Source organism: Suncus etruscus, chromosome 15, assembly GCF_024139225.1.
Source record: "Suncus etruscus isolate mSunEtr1 chromosome 15, mSunEtr1.pri.cur, whole genome shotgun sequence".
Taxonomy (NCBI): Eukaryota; Metazoa; Chordata; class Mammalia; order Eulipotyphla; family Soricidae; genus Suncus; species Suncus etruscus.
Window position 1 is genome coordinate 72478917 of NC_064862.1, and position 16527 is coordinate 72495443.

At 53.4% G+C, this 16527-nt stretch overlaps 1 protein-coding gene across 1 annotated transcript in view; it reads right to left on the minus strand.

The window, feature by feature from the left end:
• The window catches only part of GTF2IRD1 (GTF2I repeat domain containing 1), a 51250-nt gene that overhangs the window by 22935 nt on the left and 11788 nt on the right, over positions 1-16527 (minus strand). The window contains exons 2-8 of the mRNA XM_049789506.1: positions 13020-13142; positions 9959-10100; positions 7356-7511; positions 5937-6120; positions 5400-5707; positions 3980-4069; positions 2067-2150 (exon numbers count right to left, since the gene is read on the minus strand). Of these exons, the coding sequence (XP_049645463.1) occupies positions 2067-2150; positions 3980-4069; positions 5400-5707; positions 5937-6120; positions 7356-7511; positions 9959-10100; positions 13020-13136 (1081 nt within the window). The 5' untranslated portion in view covers positions 13137-13142. The remainder of the gene's footprint in view (positions 1-2066; positions 2151-3979; positions 4070-5399; positions 5708-5936; positions 6121-7355; positions 7512-9958; positions 10101-13019; positions 13143-16527) is intronic.

The following is a 16527-nucleotide window of genomic DNA, read 5'->3' on the forward strand; positions in this document are numbered from 1 at the left end:
GTTGGTGTCTGAACCTCATTTAATGCCTGAAATGACTGTATTATGTATGAATAACTTGGCAAATCAGTGTTATCTTAAAAAATTAAAGACACTAAAAAAAAAAATTAAAGACACTAATCATCATCAGGAAAATGCAAATTAAAACTCCAATGAGGTAACATCTCACACCACAGAGATTGGCACACATCACAAAGAATGAGAACAATCAGTGCTGGAGGGGATGTGGAAAAAAAGGCACTCTTGTTTTTGTTTTTTTTGTTTTATTTTGGGGGGAGGGCACACCTGTTGGATGCACAGGGGCTACTCCTGGCTAAGCGCTCAGAAATCGCCCCTGGCTTGGGGGCACCATATGGGACGCCAGGGGATCGAACCGTGGTCCTTCCTTGGCTAGCGCTTGCAAGGCAGACACCTTACCTCTAGCGCCACCTCACCGGCCCAGAAAAAGGCACTCTTATTCACAGCTGGTGGGATGCTGTCTAGTCCCGTCTTTATGGAAAACAATATGGAGATTCCTCAAATAAAAGGAAATTGAATTCCCATATGATCCAGCTATTCCACTCTTAGGGATATACCCTAGGAACACAAAAATACAATACAAAAATCCCCTCCTCACACCTATATTCATTGTAGTGCTATTTACAATAGCCAGACTCTGGAAACAACCAAGATGCCCTTCAACAGATGAATGGCTACAGAAACTGTGGTACATATACACAGTGGAATATTATGCAGCCACCAGAAGAGATGAAGTCATGAAGTTTTCCTATATATGGATGTATGTGGAATCTATTATGCTGAGTGAAATTAGTCAGAGGGAGAGAGAGACACACACAGAATGGTCTCACTCATTTATGGTTTTTTTTTCATTTATGAGTTTTTTTTGTTTTTTTTTTGGGGGGGGGGGGCCACACCTGGCGATACTCAGGGATTACTCCTGGCTGTCTGCTCAGAAATAGCTCTTGGCAGGCACGGGGGACTATATGGGACACCGGGATTCGAACCAACCACCTTTGGTCCTGGATCGGCTGCTTGCAAGGCAAACGCCGCTGTGCTATCTCTCCGGGCCCTCAGTTATGAGTTTTAAGAAAAATTAAAGACTTTACTGTAATAAAGCCCAGAGACAACAGAGTTAAGGGCTGGAAGGGCCAGCAGGACGGGCTCACAATTTGAAGCTCACCACAAAGAGTGATGAGAGCTGTTAGAGAAATAACTACACTAACAACTAGCATGACTATGTTAAAGAATGAGAGAAGTAGAATGCCTGTCGTGAATACAGGCAGGGGCAGGAGAGGAGGGGGGCATTGGTGGTGGGAATGTTGCACTGGTGAAGGGGGGTATTCTGTTTATGACTGAAACCCAACTACAAACATGCTTGTAATCATGGTGCTTAAATATGTTATATATATATTTTTAATTAAATTAAAAATTAAAAAATAGGGGGCCCGGGCAGTGGCGCTAAAGGTAAGGTGCCTGCCTTGCCTGCGCTAGCCTTGGACGGACCGCGGTTCGATCCCCCAATGTCCCATATGGTCCCCCAAGCCAGGAGCAACTTCTGAGCACATAGCCAGGAGTAACCCCTGAGCGTTACCGGGTGTGGCCCAAAAACCAAAAAAAAAAAAAAAAAAAAAATTAAAAAATAAAAATGGGGGGCCGGGCGGTGGCGCTGGAGGTAAGGTGCCTGCCTTGCCTGCGCTAGCCTAGGACGGACCTTGGTTCGATCCCCCGGCGTCCCATATGGTCCCCCAAGCCAGGAGCGACTTCTGAGCGCATAGCCAGGAGTAACCCCTGAGCGTTACCGGGTGTGGCCCAAAAACCAAAAAAACAAAAATAAAAATAAAAATGGAAAAAGAGATTGCTGAGGGTGCCAATTCCACAGAGACAGCCAGTATGTCCCCCAGACAGAAAAGGCTTTAAGCAGAGGCCCAAGGGAAGGCAGGTGGTGCTTTGTCCAATGTTAGGGAGTCCACAGACATTTTACTAACTCCCTCTCCCAGCCCACAGGGCCTGGCAAGGGACAGGTGAAGCATTGGGGGACAGAGGGGGGTAACAGCACATGGGCCACTCACCGTATCTGCTGTTGAACAGGATCTGCACACACTCGCGAAGCGTGTTGATGTCCTCCGTGTCCTTGATGAAGGCGTCCCACTTCTCTATGGGAACAGGGGTACAGGGACACTGGTGAGGTCATCCGCTCCCCGGACCCCATTTCTCTTATCAGAACAGGGGCACTGGTGAGGCCCACACCTATATCCCCATAGCCCAGCCTCTGGGGGGAGCAGACAGAAGCCTGCTAAACTCCAGTTCAGGGGATGCTGAACCCTCCTCCCTCACCTCTTCCCTGCCCCTTCATGCTGTGGGTGTATATGAGCAGGTTCATTTGGGGGTCAGGGGTGTGAGAACAGCCCGAGGAAAGAGAGATACTCTTGGTGGTTTTGTTTTGGGGTTATACCCAGCAGTACTCAGAACTTACTCCTGGCTCTGTGCTCAGGGAATCAATCTCCTGATGTAGCTCACGGGGCCATATGTGATACCAAGGATCAAACCCAGGCCAGCTGTGTGCAAGGCAAGCACCCTACTCATTGTCCTTTCTCTCCAGCCCAATGTACAACAACCCTTAGGCAAAAAATGAGCTAGTCCGGGCTGGAGAGATAAAACAGCAGTAAGGTGTTTGCCTTGCGTGAAGCCGATGATGGTTCGAATCCCAGCATATGATCGTTTCCCCCCACTCCAGCCTGCCAGGAGTGATTTGTGAGCACAGAGCCAGGAGTAACCCCTGAGCGCCACTGGGTGTGACCCCAAAACCAAAAGAATTAAAATAAAGTAAAATAAAAATCTAGTCCATTTTGCAGATGGGGAAACTGAGGCTGAGTGGTGCTTGAGAATCCCTGACTCATGCCTGGTGGGATCCAATCCAGGCTTCTATCCTCTACCCAGAAGCTACTGCATCTGGGTCCCTTCTCTGCTGAGAACAGGCCTTGTTGCGGGGCTGGTGGGGCCTCTATTCTGGCCCTAAGGACAGTTTCCTCATAAGGGCTCCCTGTTAAGGAGAGGCTGAGAGTCTCCATAGCTCTCAGTGCTGGAAGCTTCCCTTCTGCCTTTCTGGTTCAGAAGAAGCTCAAGGGTTCTGCTCTCAAAGCCTTGTATTTCTAGTGTCTCTTCATGTCCTTCCAGGCCAGGAGGGACTGGCCTCAATGGGCTGAGCCTGGCTTTTCAAGCAAGAAGACTGGTTCAACCACAGGGATTAAATAAATAGTTCCGAGGGCCGGAGAGATAGCATGGAGGTAAGGGTGTTTGTTTGCCTTGCATGCAGAAGGACGGTGGTTCAAATCCCGGCATCCCATATGGTCCCCTGAGCCTGCCAGGAGCGATTTCTGAGCACAGAGCCAAGAGTAACCCCTGAGTGTGCTGGGTGTGACCCAAAAAAATGAAAATAAATAAATAAATAATTCCTTCAGCTCCACCAGAAGTGACTCCTGAGCACTGCTGGGTGTGGCCCAAAATAATACCAAAATAACAGTAACATCTGTCCAAAGGGCCAGGGAGAGGACACAGAGGACTGGAACATATGTGAAGGTCTCGTGTTTAGTCTTCAGTACCACTCACTGGGGGCCTTCAGGACCTCTGGCACCATACCGAGCACCAACCTTCAGAGCTGGCATTGTCAGACCCAGTCTTACCAGGAGTGATCCCTGGTTCCCCAAGCACTGCTTTGGGATGCTCTGAGGGGGACATTTCGAGGGGGACATTCTAGGTGGATGCTGAGGTAGATACTCTGAGGGGGACACTCTGAAGTGGATTCCCAGAACTAGAGTGAGACATGCTGGCTGGTCTCAAGCCATGTTAGGGTCACTGGTCACACAACATCCTCCATACTGCTCTAGAGTGAGCTCAGTTTCCTACACTGCACCACCCCTTTTCTCTCCCAGCTTCCAGTCCCGTCAAGCCCCTTCCCACCCAATGTCCCCGTGCATGGTCCTACCTGACTTATCGTGGACAATAGAGAAGAGAATCCGCTTGGATGCATGGACGTTCTGGATGAGAGGTCCAGCAGGCCCGGGGGGCTTCTGTCCTGGACAAGGGAGAGGAGGGGTGCAGGTTCTGGGAAGTGCCCCGATCTAATGCTCATTGCACCTGCCACAAAGACCCCCAACCCTGAGCCTTGTAATCACACACAGGCAGGCTGAATAGTGGCTGGAGCCCATAGGGAAGAGGAAAGTTAGGGCTGGCAAGGGGATAGTCCCCAGCCCAGTGGCTCTGCTGTCTGAGGTTAGGAGGGGCCCCTTTCTCTTCTTCCTATCTGGACTGATCATGTAGCCCATGACATACCACACTAGAATGTGGAGGTTCTCAGTTCTGACCACACCATAATAATTTGGATACTCGCTCCCCCATTAGTTGCAGCAGGAACTAGAGCCTGGGAATATGCATTCTAAGGACTCAGCAGGAATGGGAACCCTAGGGCGTGGGGCCCACAAGCAGCTCTGTTTGACTTTTGAAGAAACAGGAACTCAGAGAAGTGAATTTCTGCTTCAGGATATGTAGCTGCTAGTCAAGGGAATGAGGACCTGAGCTAGGGTTGTTCCCACACTGGTGTTGGGTGTTTAAGCCTCTAATACTGCCGACCAAGGCTGTGTATGGCAGATCTTTGCTAAGTGTATGGACTGATTAGTCTATATACAACAGGTGCTCGCTAAGTGTATGTAAATCAATCTGCCTATATACAGTAGGTGCTCATTAACTGCATAGGCCAATTAGTCTGTTTTTCTGTTTGTTTTTATTTTGCTTTAGGGCCATTCCCAGCAGCACTCAGGGGTTACTTCTTGCTCTGCGCTCAGAAATTGGCAGGCTTGGGGGACCATATGGGATGCCAGGGATTGAACCCAGGTTGGGCAGTGTGTAAGGCAAACACACCCGACCCGTTGTGCTATTGCTTTGGTCCCTTGACCAATTAGTCTGTATACTGCAGGCACTCACTAAGTGTTTGGATCGAGTCATCTGTATACAGCAGACACTCACTAAGTGTACTACCCTGCATATAGCAGGTACCCACTAAGTGTATGGATCGAGTCATCTGTATACAGCAAATACTCACGAAGTGTACAGACTGAACAGTGTGCATACAGCAGGTGCTTACTAAGTGTATATGTCAATTAGTCTGTACACAGCAGGTGATTCCTAAGTGCACGTACTGTGTAGTGTGCTGACTACTTGCTTTCCTGCTCTGGGATCCACTCAGGACGGCCAAGTGAGTGCACTAGCCTGGAGGGCAGGAACCAGACACCTAACTTTACCTGGCTCCTGCAGCCCAGAGGGCCTGAGCTTCCTTCCTGGCCTGGAGGGGAACCCCAAAGGAGCAACCTCGGCCCCTTGCCCCATCTGGGCTGTGCACAGCTGCTTACCACAGCAGTCAGAGAAGTCCTGGGTGCCAGGAGCCTTGGACTCGGGTCCAGAGCGGCACAGGTCCAGATCTCCAGGGGTGAGGGGGCCGGGGGTGGCCTCCTGCTTCAGCTCTCTGACGGGGTGGCCGGGGAGCGCTGTGCTGTACAGGAAGCTGGTCACCGAGGATGAGGCGCTGGGGGGCAGCTCCTGGGGGCGGCCCTTGGGTCCTTGGCCATGCAGGCCGCAGTCCCGGGAGCCCCTGGTGACCAGCGAGACCCCGTTCAGTTCCACCAGCGCTCTTGAGTCTCGCCCGCCCTCCTCGGGCGGCCTGGAAGGAGGAGAGGCAGCAAGGGTCAGGTGTAGTTAGCACGGCATACATGTCAGGGCTCCCCATCCCATCGGGGTGTAGGCCGGGCCCCTCTGCATCTTCACATACAACTACCCACACGGCCCTGGGTGCCACGTCCTTATGATCCACGATTCGTGTCCCACCTCATCCCGCCTGTTATAATATGGTCTTGGGCCACCCCAGGGACATACAGTGGCCACCTGCTTACCTCTTAAGACGGAAGCGGATGCGGTGGCTATGCTCCAGGATGGCCATGAGGGCCTTGGGGTCGTATTCGGCCGGCCGGCGGAAGGCCAAGCCCTCGGGCAGCCCCTGCACAGCCAGCAGTCCTGGCTCCCGGAGCAACCGCTCATAGGGCAGCGGCACCACACTGGCCCGGCCCAGAGCCTCACCTGAAGGGACAATGGCCACATGGTGAGGGCTGGTGGCAAAGCACACACATGTGACCCCTGTTCTGGGATGCTGAGCCCTTTGACCTCAAATGGAAGGATGTGGGTCAGATGCAGCAGGTAGAGAAAAGACACAGGTTGGGTGCAGAGAGGCGGGTTAGCTTAAAGGCCATGTGAGAAATATGCACATGGCGGTTAGGGCCTTGGAAATAAAGTTGGATATTTCCTGAAATTTGAAAATTATTTGAAAAAATAAAAAAATGGAGGGATGTGGATAAGGCTCCACTGTGTACCACCAGGGGGCCTGGCTTCCGCCGTTCTTACTTCCCCTCTTGGCAGCTGGGGAGGAAAAGTACAGGTGGGGGCTTTGGGCAGGAAATGGGGGTGGTGACAGGTGACAGGGAAATAGTTCCAGGGAGGTGAGGATAAGGGAGGCAAGTGAGGAGTGAACAGGGGGAATGGGAGGGATGAGGTCAGGGCATCTGGTGCTGTCCATATGCTATAGCACTGCCCCCCAGCAAGAATATGGCCCCTTTACTGACTAGAGCAGAGAGGGATGCAAGAGGGTGGCTCAAGCAACCAACATGCCTGGCAAGGGGTCGGTGCAACCCCTCAGTCTTGGTTCCCCCATTCCTCTAGGCCTCCTATACTGATGTAGAGAACAGGAGAGCCTGAAGGACTGAAGCTGGTCAGAAATAATGACCATGGTCACTGTGAGACCCAGGAGCCAGGCCACCATGGTCATCACTCAGTTATTCAACAAACAAACACTGCAGGCCGTGGGCAGGCCATAGTGGTGCCCAGAGGGACATTAGTTCATGGTATCAGGGGACCCTTAGACAATAATGCAGTATCCCTCTAGACAAAGGAAGGAGGCTGGCCCAAGAGTGAGGAGGGAGAGATGAAGTTGGGGTATGCTGAGGACAGTAGGTGGACATGGCTGGACAAGTAGAAGTCAGGGGATGGGAATCTCCCACATCAGGGACACTAGGGATCCCCCAAGACCCAGGAGAGAAGAGCTGTAGCCAGACTGAGCTCCACAAGATAGTCCAGGTCACACAGGCCAGTGAGGACAAGGGGCTTGGCCTGGGGATAGGAGTCTGGACCATGGGGTAGTGCCCTAACCTAAGAGCTGGTCCAAGAGACAGGACCAGAATGGGTTACACCCTGGGGATAATGGGGCATCCTGGGCTGGGCTTTCCCCCTGGGGCCCTGAATGGAACGAGGAAGGATCTTACTATAGAGAACGTCAAACACCTCCTCTACCATCTTCCTCAGGAGGTACACATCTGAGCCGTGCTCCAGTGGGCACCGTGGCAGGGTCCGGCTGCCACTCTCAGCTCGCAAAGCCTTCTTGGGGTGCTCTGTCTCCGGCTCCTTCCAGGGGGGCCCTCCTGTGGGACACAGAGCACATGGGGCACAGAGTACCTACGTAACAGGCAGTCTCGGTGGGGAGGTGACGGACAGCGACCCAGTACGCTGGGGCCCAAAACCAGAGAGTGAATGAACAAAGGACCGACAGACAATCAAGAAAACACAGAGGAGCTGAACTGGTCATCTAGGGCCCTGCAGAGCTTGGGGCTCAGCTGAGTCTCCTCTAACTTGTTTGTTGGGCACGTGGACAAGCCCCTTTCCTTCCTGAGAATTAATTCTCATGGTGACTGCCAGTGGGTGTAATATGTGGGGGTCTCTCAGTTTGCAGTTTTGCGCAAGAAATCAGACAGAGGGGCCGGAGAGATAGCATGAAGGTAAGGCGTTTGCCTTTCATGCAGAAGGTCATCGGTTTGAATCCCGGCATCCCATATGGTCCCCCGTGCCTGCCAGGAGTAATTTCTGAGCATGGAGCCAGGAGTAACCCCTGAGCACGGCGGGGTGTGACCCGAAAAAAAAAAAAAAAAAAAGAAATCAGAGAGAGAAAAGGGGAGATGGTTCATTTCAGCCAGGGGTTGTCGAGCAGCTTCTTGGCTCTCACTGAGCCAGCCAAGTTTCTTTCTCGGCTGCTTTCCCTGCCACTTTTATTAGCCAGAGCTTAAAACAGAAATCACCTGAGGGTCAAGGTTGATGTAATTAAGGGTACTTCTGCTAATTAACGTAAAAAAGGTGAAAGGAAAACGTAAAGTGATTTTACAGATATATGACAACAAAGTGGGGCTCAGTGCACATCCCCACACCACCACCCTACTTTCAGGGTGCTGACTCAAATGGTCTTTTTTTGGTGTTTTAGGCCACACCCAGTTATGCCCAAAACTTATGCCTGGCTCTGCTCTCAAGCAGGGGTCCTCAAACTTTTTAAACAGGGGGCCAGTTCACTGTCCCTCAGACCATTGGAGGGTCTGACTATAGTAAAAACAAAACTTATGAACGAACGAATTCTTTTTTTTTTTTTGGTTTTTGGGCCACACCCGGCAGTGCTCAGGGGTTACTCCTGGCTGTCTGCTCAGAAATAGCTCCTGGCAGGCACGGGGGACCATATGGGACACCGGGATTCGAACAACCACCTTAGGTCCTGGATCAGCTGCTTGCTAGGCAAATGCCACTGTGCTATCTCTCCGGGCCCATGAACGAATTCTTATGCACACTGCATATATCTTATTTTGCAATGAAGAAACAAAACAGATACAAATACAATATGTGGCCCTCGGGCCATAGTTTGAGGACCACTGCTCAAGGATGACTCCTGGAGGGGCTCAGGGGTGCTAAGGAGCAAAGTGAACCTGGGTGAGCCATGCAAGGCAAGTTCTCACTGTCCTTCTGGTCCCCAAATGTTCTGCCTTAGCTCACCAAGCACTCGAGTTTCAACTGCCAAATAGAGATGTGGGGACCCTCCCCAGGAGGCCAAAGAGCTGCAAGGAGGGAGATTCATTCAGACTGGAGGAGGGACTGGGGGTGGCCTGAGGCTCCTGAGGAGACACACTAAAAAATAGAAAGGGCCCTGAAAGGAGGCCAGGAAGGGCCCAGGGGCCTCCACGCCCAGAGGCTGCTGCCTGCAACAAAACCAGCCCAGCTCCCTGAGCTAAAAATAGTGACTGAGTCGGGCTGGGCAAGGCTGAGTGCACCTTACCCAGTCCTGCTAAGGGGCTCCCAACATCCACCCCCCACCCTAACTCCAACCTGTGATGGGGGCTGAGGGAGGAGAGGGCTGGCTGGGGAAGCAGCTGGCACAGGAGGGTGCAAAAACCACTGTGTTTCCTGAAAACCAAGTGCTGGTGGCCCTGAGCCCAGGATGCTGCTGGGATTCAGGTTTAGGGTCTGCACCCTAACTTGCTGGGTGGGACAGGTGTCATGTCTCCTAGCAGAGCTCAGGAGTTCTGGAGAGAGGGGCAGGATTCAGGCTTGGCACAGTCTCAAGCTTCAGTGCTCTGGGCAGGTCATATCATAGGGTTTAGCCGCTGCTGATGGGGACAGAACTCTAGGCCCCACTTGTCCTAGGTAGGACAAGCTGTATAGCACCGAGCCAGCTCTGGCCCCTGGCCTACATTTTCAGGTCAGAGCAGAGAGCCCTGGGCTTGTAGCTGAGTGTGGGGCCAGGGGCTGACCTGGAAGGAGGGTCTCAGCCACTATCTGACTCACAGGCAAGCTGGGATTTAGGGAGGCCAAGCCCCAATCCCATAGTCACTCCCACCACTGATACTGACGTCCCAAGAGCAAGAACTAGGTGAGCAAGTTCCTCCAGCCATGGCAGGGATCAGAGATGCTGGGAATCAGGGCACAGCATCATGGGCGTCAATGAACTGGAAAGGATGGCCTGATCTGCCCCCTGGGGTTCAGTCCATCAGTCTCTATCTCAGTCTCCTCCCATCCTGCCCCGGCAACACCGCCCACCTGCTGGCCCCACACTCACGGCAGAACCTGAGGAAATCGGACTGCAGCTCCTTGCGTGCGCTCAGGAACAACCTCCCTTTCTCTGTGCCCACCACGAAGGCGCTCTCGTCGTGCACCGCCACGCAGGCCACTTCTGCGTTCAGCTTGGCCAGCGCCGAGCACTGTGGGTGGAGCAGGGCTGTGAGCCAAGGAATGTCCCTCCCTGGGCCTGGTGGGTCTGAGGCAACTCTAGGGGTGGGAAGTGTGTTCTCCTAGCATCTGTTTGGTCTAGGGATCTGTGGTAGGGATGAGTGATGACCCCTGTCCCCCGTAGAGTAAAAGAAAAGGTTCTAGGCAGCAGGAGGCAGATGTGGGTAGGTATCCATAATGCCCCTGTCCCAGACCAGGAGGTAGAAGGAGCCTCCAGAGAAGCAGAGCCAGGAGAGATCTGGGCTCACACCCCCAGTGGCCTTCCCTTTTTTTTTTTTCCATTTGTTTTTGGGCCACACCCAGCAGTGCTCAGGGCTTACTCCTGGCTCTGCATTTAGGAATCACTCCTGGTGGTGCTCAGGGGACCATATGGGAGGCCAGAAATCAAACTCGGGTTGGCTTCATGCAAGGCAAGTGGCCTCCCCACTGTACTGTTGTTCTGGTCTTTTGTTTTGCTTTGCTTTGGGGCCACACCCAGCGGCACTCAGGGATTACTCCTGACTCTGCACTCAGAAACCACTCTTGGCAGGGGTGTACAAAGCAAATGTCCTACCGATGTGCTATTACTGAGCCCCTGGCCCTTTTTGTCTGTTTGTTTGTTTGTGGTCACACCTAGTGATGTTCAGGGCTTACTGTGGGTTCTGTGCTCAGGAATTACTCCTGGCAGTACTTAAGGGATGATGTGGGATGCTAGAAATTGAACCTAGGTTAGCTGCATGCAAGGCTGTACCCACCCCACCCCACTGTCCTATGGCTCCAACCCTCCGCAGGCTCTTCCTATAGGGCCCGCAGCCTCTCTGGGCTCAGATCCCATCTATAAAATAGGGCAAGCAGCCAGTGTCACGGTTCACAGCCTTGGTGGAAGCCAACAGGGCTGGTGGGTGGCCAGGCCAAGAGGTGTAGCTGGCAGGCCCACAGCGGGGGTCTCTACACCAGGATCCAGGGCTTCTGACCCACCAGCCTGGCCAGAAGGCCATGTGAGCCTGCCTGAGAACTGCTGCCTTTGAAATATGGCCCAGGCATGGGCCAGGTGTCCCAGAAGTCTGGCTGCTGAGCCAATGTTGCTGAGCAACCAGAGTTGCAACCAGAATTGGTGAAGGGGACTGTTTGGGGCTATGGGAAGTGTTCAGTTGCTGCACCCTAAGATTTCAACTAACCCCTACTGCTCACTCCTGTGAAACTCCAGCCAACATTTCCATCAGATGAATGATTGCAGTCATTTATCTAAACTACAGTAGAAATAAAAACAAGGCCCGGAGAGATAGCACAGTATTAGGGCATTTGCCTTGCATGCAGCCAATCCAGGACGGATGGTGGTTCAAATCCCAGCAACCCATATGGTTCCCTAGGCCAGCCAGGCGTGATTTCTGAGCACAGAGCTAGGAGTAACCCCTGAGCGCTGCTGGGTGTGACACCCCCCCCCAAAAAAGAAAGAAAGAACAAGCAAAAAAAAATAAAAAAATAAAAAGAGAGAAAAAAAAAAAAAAAAAACAAAACTCCAAACCCCCATGTTTGGGACAAATTTGGTCATTTCCCACTCAGAGTGACTTCTCAGCTCAAAACAGAGCTGTAGGCAAAAGTGACTTCCCAAAGAAAAGAGCAAAATGGGGCTGGGGTCCTAAGGGACACAGCTCAATACCACACACCCCACAGATCCCAGGATCCCCATCCAGAGCCAGGGGAGGCCCAATAGCCCTCAATCAAGAGCCTGATACCCCCTAAAAGTCCCGAAGGGCTGGAAAGTCTTGCTCCTGTCCGGTGCAGCTCCCAGAGGCCCTGAGACACCCACTGGCCTAGTATGGATAGAATGTTCTATGTGAGAGAAGTGTCCTCTTTAGCACCACCAGGTCTGTGTGCCTGAGTCGTGTCCAGCCATGAGAAAGGACTCAGAAAGAGACCAACACAGGACAAACCACTTAGAGCTGATTATTTTAACTCATTATGTCAGTGTGAGGGATCATGTGTGCCAGGCCAGAGGGCCTGGGAGCCCCCCCAGAACTTGCTCCGCATGAAGCATCCTGCTGAGTGGAACTGAAGAGGGGCCTGAGTCCTGCCAGGGGTGGCCCCCAAAACACAGGAGAAACCAAAATAAACTTCAAAGGCTGGAGCGAGAGCACGGTGGGGAAGGCCCTGGCCTTGCACGTGGCTGACCCGGTTTCAATCCCCATGTGGTCCCTTGAACACTGCCAGGAGTGATCCCTGAGCACAGAGCCCAGAAGAAACCCTGAGCATTGCTGGATATGGCCCCCCCAAACAATGACAACCAAAAAAACCTTCCAAAAATGCAGAGTAGGTCAAGTTAGGTAGATCTTGAAGGCATAAAGCTACAGTTCAGTTCCATACTTTAACCCTGAACACCTCTGAAAGCAACCCCTAAGTATCACCCTGGGGGTACCTCAAAAAGCAACCCCCCCCAGAAAACAACCCATATGTGCAACATGGGGAAAAAATAACAAAAGCCAAAGTCAGCCACGTGGGCTGAACAAAGCCCAGGGCCAGCAATGGCTGCACACATGACGCCCCAGGTTCCAGCCCCAGGATTAAAGTCAAACAACACCCTAAAATGCAGGGGCTGGAGATGCGGCTCAGAGGTCAAGCACTTGACTAGTGTGTGTGTGTGTGTGTGTGTGTGTGGGAATGAACTGGGTTTGATTCCTGGCACCATACATGGAAGGAGAAAACAGCATTAGTGTCTCTCAGGGGGCTGCTGAGGGCCAGGCAGGAAGTGATGGAGGTTCTCCTCCCCAGGACAGGCGGAGACCTGCTTCCAGCTCCTGAATGTTCTGTCCCCCACTACCCTCCAGGTGACCTGGGGAGCCCAAGTCCTTCCCTGGTGGGGTGCAGCTGACTTTGTCTCTGAGCCCTTTACGTCGGTGGTCGGGGTCACTCACCATGGAGTCCAGGGCCGACACGAGGCTAGTGATGATCTCGTCTTTGCGGGCAAAAGTGGGGTTCCAGCGGTCGGGCCCGCAGCCGTTGGCGGGGACGGGGCCCTCACAGCGATTCATGGTCACCTACGGGGAGTGGTGGGCTCAGGCTGGGGCACCTTCCCAGCATACCTGACACCATGGAGGGCCAGAGCCTCAGCAGGAACCCAGACTGGAAGGGCTGAGCTTCACTCCCACACCTTCTATATCCCCACCACGTGGCCCTGCCCACAGCCCCCCACTACCCTACAGTCCCTCTTTGCTGTACTTTGGTCCCTGGCCCCTCTCATCCCATTTTTCGGTACCCCAAGTGCACTCCTAGCCCCTGCCTGCCCACTCTGCTGCTCAGGTCGCTCTGTGAGTTCAGAGGCACACTGTTGTCCCCACTGCACCCCCCACCTGCACCCCAGCAAAATGCGGCTGCTTCCTGGCCATGGGCTCAGCCTCAGGGATGAGAGGCTGCTAGAATGGGGTGCCTGTGCAGGACTTTGATCCATGTCATGGGGCCCCTGGGGCACAGGCAGGGGAACCTGTCCCCTACAGGGAACAGGCTGAAACTACTAAAAAGGCACCTGCTCAGGTCAAAGGTTAGACTCTGGGGGTCTCACTCCCTCACCCCTCCTTTCCTGAGGGGGTCTGCTCCCCTCATCCCCTCTTTCCTGGCCCCAAAATCAGGTGAGGGAGCCACCCCTTCCTCAAGCCAAGCCAAGGAGAGGCTGAGATCTCTCTGCCCCCCAGAAAGGGGATCCTGCCCCCAGGTCTGCCACTTTGTGTCATGTCTCAGGGTGAGAACAGAAATAGGCCGTGAAGCCATCAAGGGTTCCTGGGGCCAGCTCAGATGACAAGCGACATCAAAGACAGCAAGTGACTGTAAGAAGCTACTGAGAGGGCCCAGAGATAGCATGAAGGTAGGGCATTTGTCTTGCATGCAGAAGGACGGTGGTTCAAAACCCAGCATCCTATATGGAGCCATTTCTAAGCATAGAGCCAGGAGTAACCCCTGAGCACTGCCAGGTGTGACCAAAAAAAAAAAAAAAAAAAAAAGCTACTGGGAGATGGGGTGAAGGGTGAAGGGTGAAGGGCGAAGGAGTTGGGCTGGGCCAGTGTGCCCAGAAAAGTCACATCAGCCTGGGAGATGGGGAAGGGGAAGAGAGGGCCAACTACTCAATCAGCACAGGGTTAGTGCAATTAGTTCAGGAAGCACCAATGGGAAGCATTTGGGGCCCAGGACACACCCCATTGCCCCCTTACCAAGGCTTAAGTTTAGGTTAGCAGAAAGTGCCCCCCCTCAAGGAACCCATCAGGGACCTCCCCATGATAGCCTGGGGCTGATACCCTGCCTTGGGGCGATACTGAGTCCCTGTCCCCAGTCTGAGTCATGCCCAGAAGGATTTGGTCGGCCTGAGGCTGCCAGACCCAAATCGAATCAGGGCCAGGCTGGAGGCATCAGAGCAGGCTCCTTCCGGCAGGGACCTAATCCAATTAGGAAGAGCCGAACACTGGGGTGCGGGGTGGGGGTTGGATATTCTGTCGGCTGCTCAGGGCCATCTGGGCTCCAGAGACCCTCAGGCCCTGGGGAGGGGGAGAGGTATCTTGGGTGTGTTGCAAAAAAGAGTGGGGAAGAAGTAGGCAGGCCAGTCAGTGGCGCCCCAAGATTCCTCACTGGAGCCAGTTCTACACTGACCTTGGTTGGGGGGGGTCACCCAAAACCTGAACAAAGCTGGGACCAAACCCAGGTCGGTCACATAAGGCCAACATAAAGCCTTTTCTTTGGGGTCTACCCGCCTTTCTGCCTGGCTTCTCCACCCATTTCCCCACCTCACTGGGAGCCTGAGTGCCCAGTGGGGGGCTTGCACCCAACATACTTGGAGGGACAGTCAGTGATGCTGACTGTTATGAGAATGTCTGAAATATTCTCCTGCTGGGAGTTCTAAGAGAGGCAGTATTGGGGCCTTGGGATTGTACAGCAGGAAGGGCACTTGTTCTGCACATGGCTGACCCAAGTTCTATTCCTGGTATCCTATCTGGCCCCTCGAGCCCACCAGGAGTGATCCCAGTGCACAGAGCAAGAATAAGCTCTGAGCACTGCTGGATGTTGTCCCAAAACAAAAAGAAAACCAGGGGTAGGAGAGATAGATAGCACAGCAGTCAGGCATTTGCCTTGCATATGGCTGATCTGGGACAGACTCAGGTTCGTTCCCCAACATTCCATATGGTCCCCTGAGCCTGCAAGGAGCGATTTCTGAGCGTAACAACCCCTGAGCGCCACCAGGTATGGCCCCAAAACAAACAAAAAATAAAAATCAGTAACAAACAGGACTCAGGGGCACGGGCTTGGCAGGTACAGAGCAAGAGCAGGAAGTCCAACCCCCAGAATCACAGCCTGAGCGCCACCTAGGCAGTCTGGCCAAGGGGGGACTCAGGCCCTGAACCTGCCTGATCCCTGGCACTCTGCAGTCTGCCTGGTGACGGGGGCAAACCAGGACACAAAGTCAGCCATGACATGTGTCATGTCTCATCACATACGCCCAGGGGCAGGCCTGCGATGGGGTCCAATGAAGTCAGGGGCTCCCCCACACTGGCCAAGGCCCACTGGGACAGAACTGGGTGCCCCCGTGACCCTCAGACAGCAATTCTGAGGCTTTCCTGGCCCAAGCAGAAAGGATTAGCTTCTCCTGGTGGCCCTGGCCAGAGTGTCCCTGAGAACCGCAGGTCAGGGATTTAGTGGGGGTACAGCTGGCATAGTCAAGTGCTTGAGAGGTGCAGGAGCTCCCCCACCCATTTTATTGAAACACTCAGCTTATTTAACAATTGTTGTTTGGGGCTACACACAGCAGTGCTCAGGGAGTTACTCCTGGCTGTGTAATCAGGGATCACTCCTGGAGGGCTCAGGAAACCATATAAGGTGTTGGGGATTGAATATGGCTCAGCCACATGCAAGGTAAGTGCTCTCCTCAGTGTCCTATCGCTCTAGCCTGCTTATTTATTGGCTTTGGGGCTGGTGACAAGACTGACAGGAATTTTGAAGAGTGTAGAGGAGTTTTTGGGAGCATGTTTGCGGAGCAGGAGGGCAGAGCCTGGCTCTGAACCGCATGAGCCTCATTCCCTGCTGTGGCAGGGGCTGGCACTCAGTGTCCTCTCAGAGCGGCTGTCTGAGGCCAGGTTGGACGCCAGGCTGAGCCCAGTGGAGACGTGCAAGTGTCTCTTAGCAGGTGCTGCATGCCAATGGCGATGACCCATGTGGGGCCTGGACCGGAGCCGGCAGGGACTCGTGCCAGGGTGCCTGGGCCCCAGTGTCCACCAGGCTAGCATCCCAGTTTGTCCCAAGGGTGTCACTGCAAATTCTCAAACACAGGGGTCTGAGTGACAGCACAGCAGGGAGGGCACTGGCCTTGCATGTGGCCGACCTGAATTTGATTCCCGGCATCCCATATGGTCCTCTGAGCACTGCCAGGAGTAATTCCTGAGCACA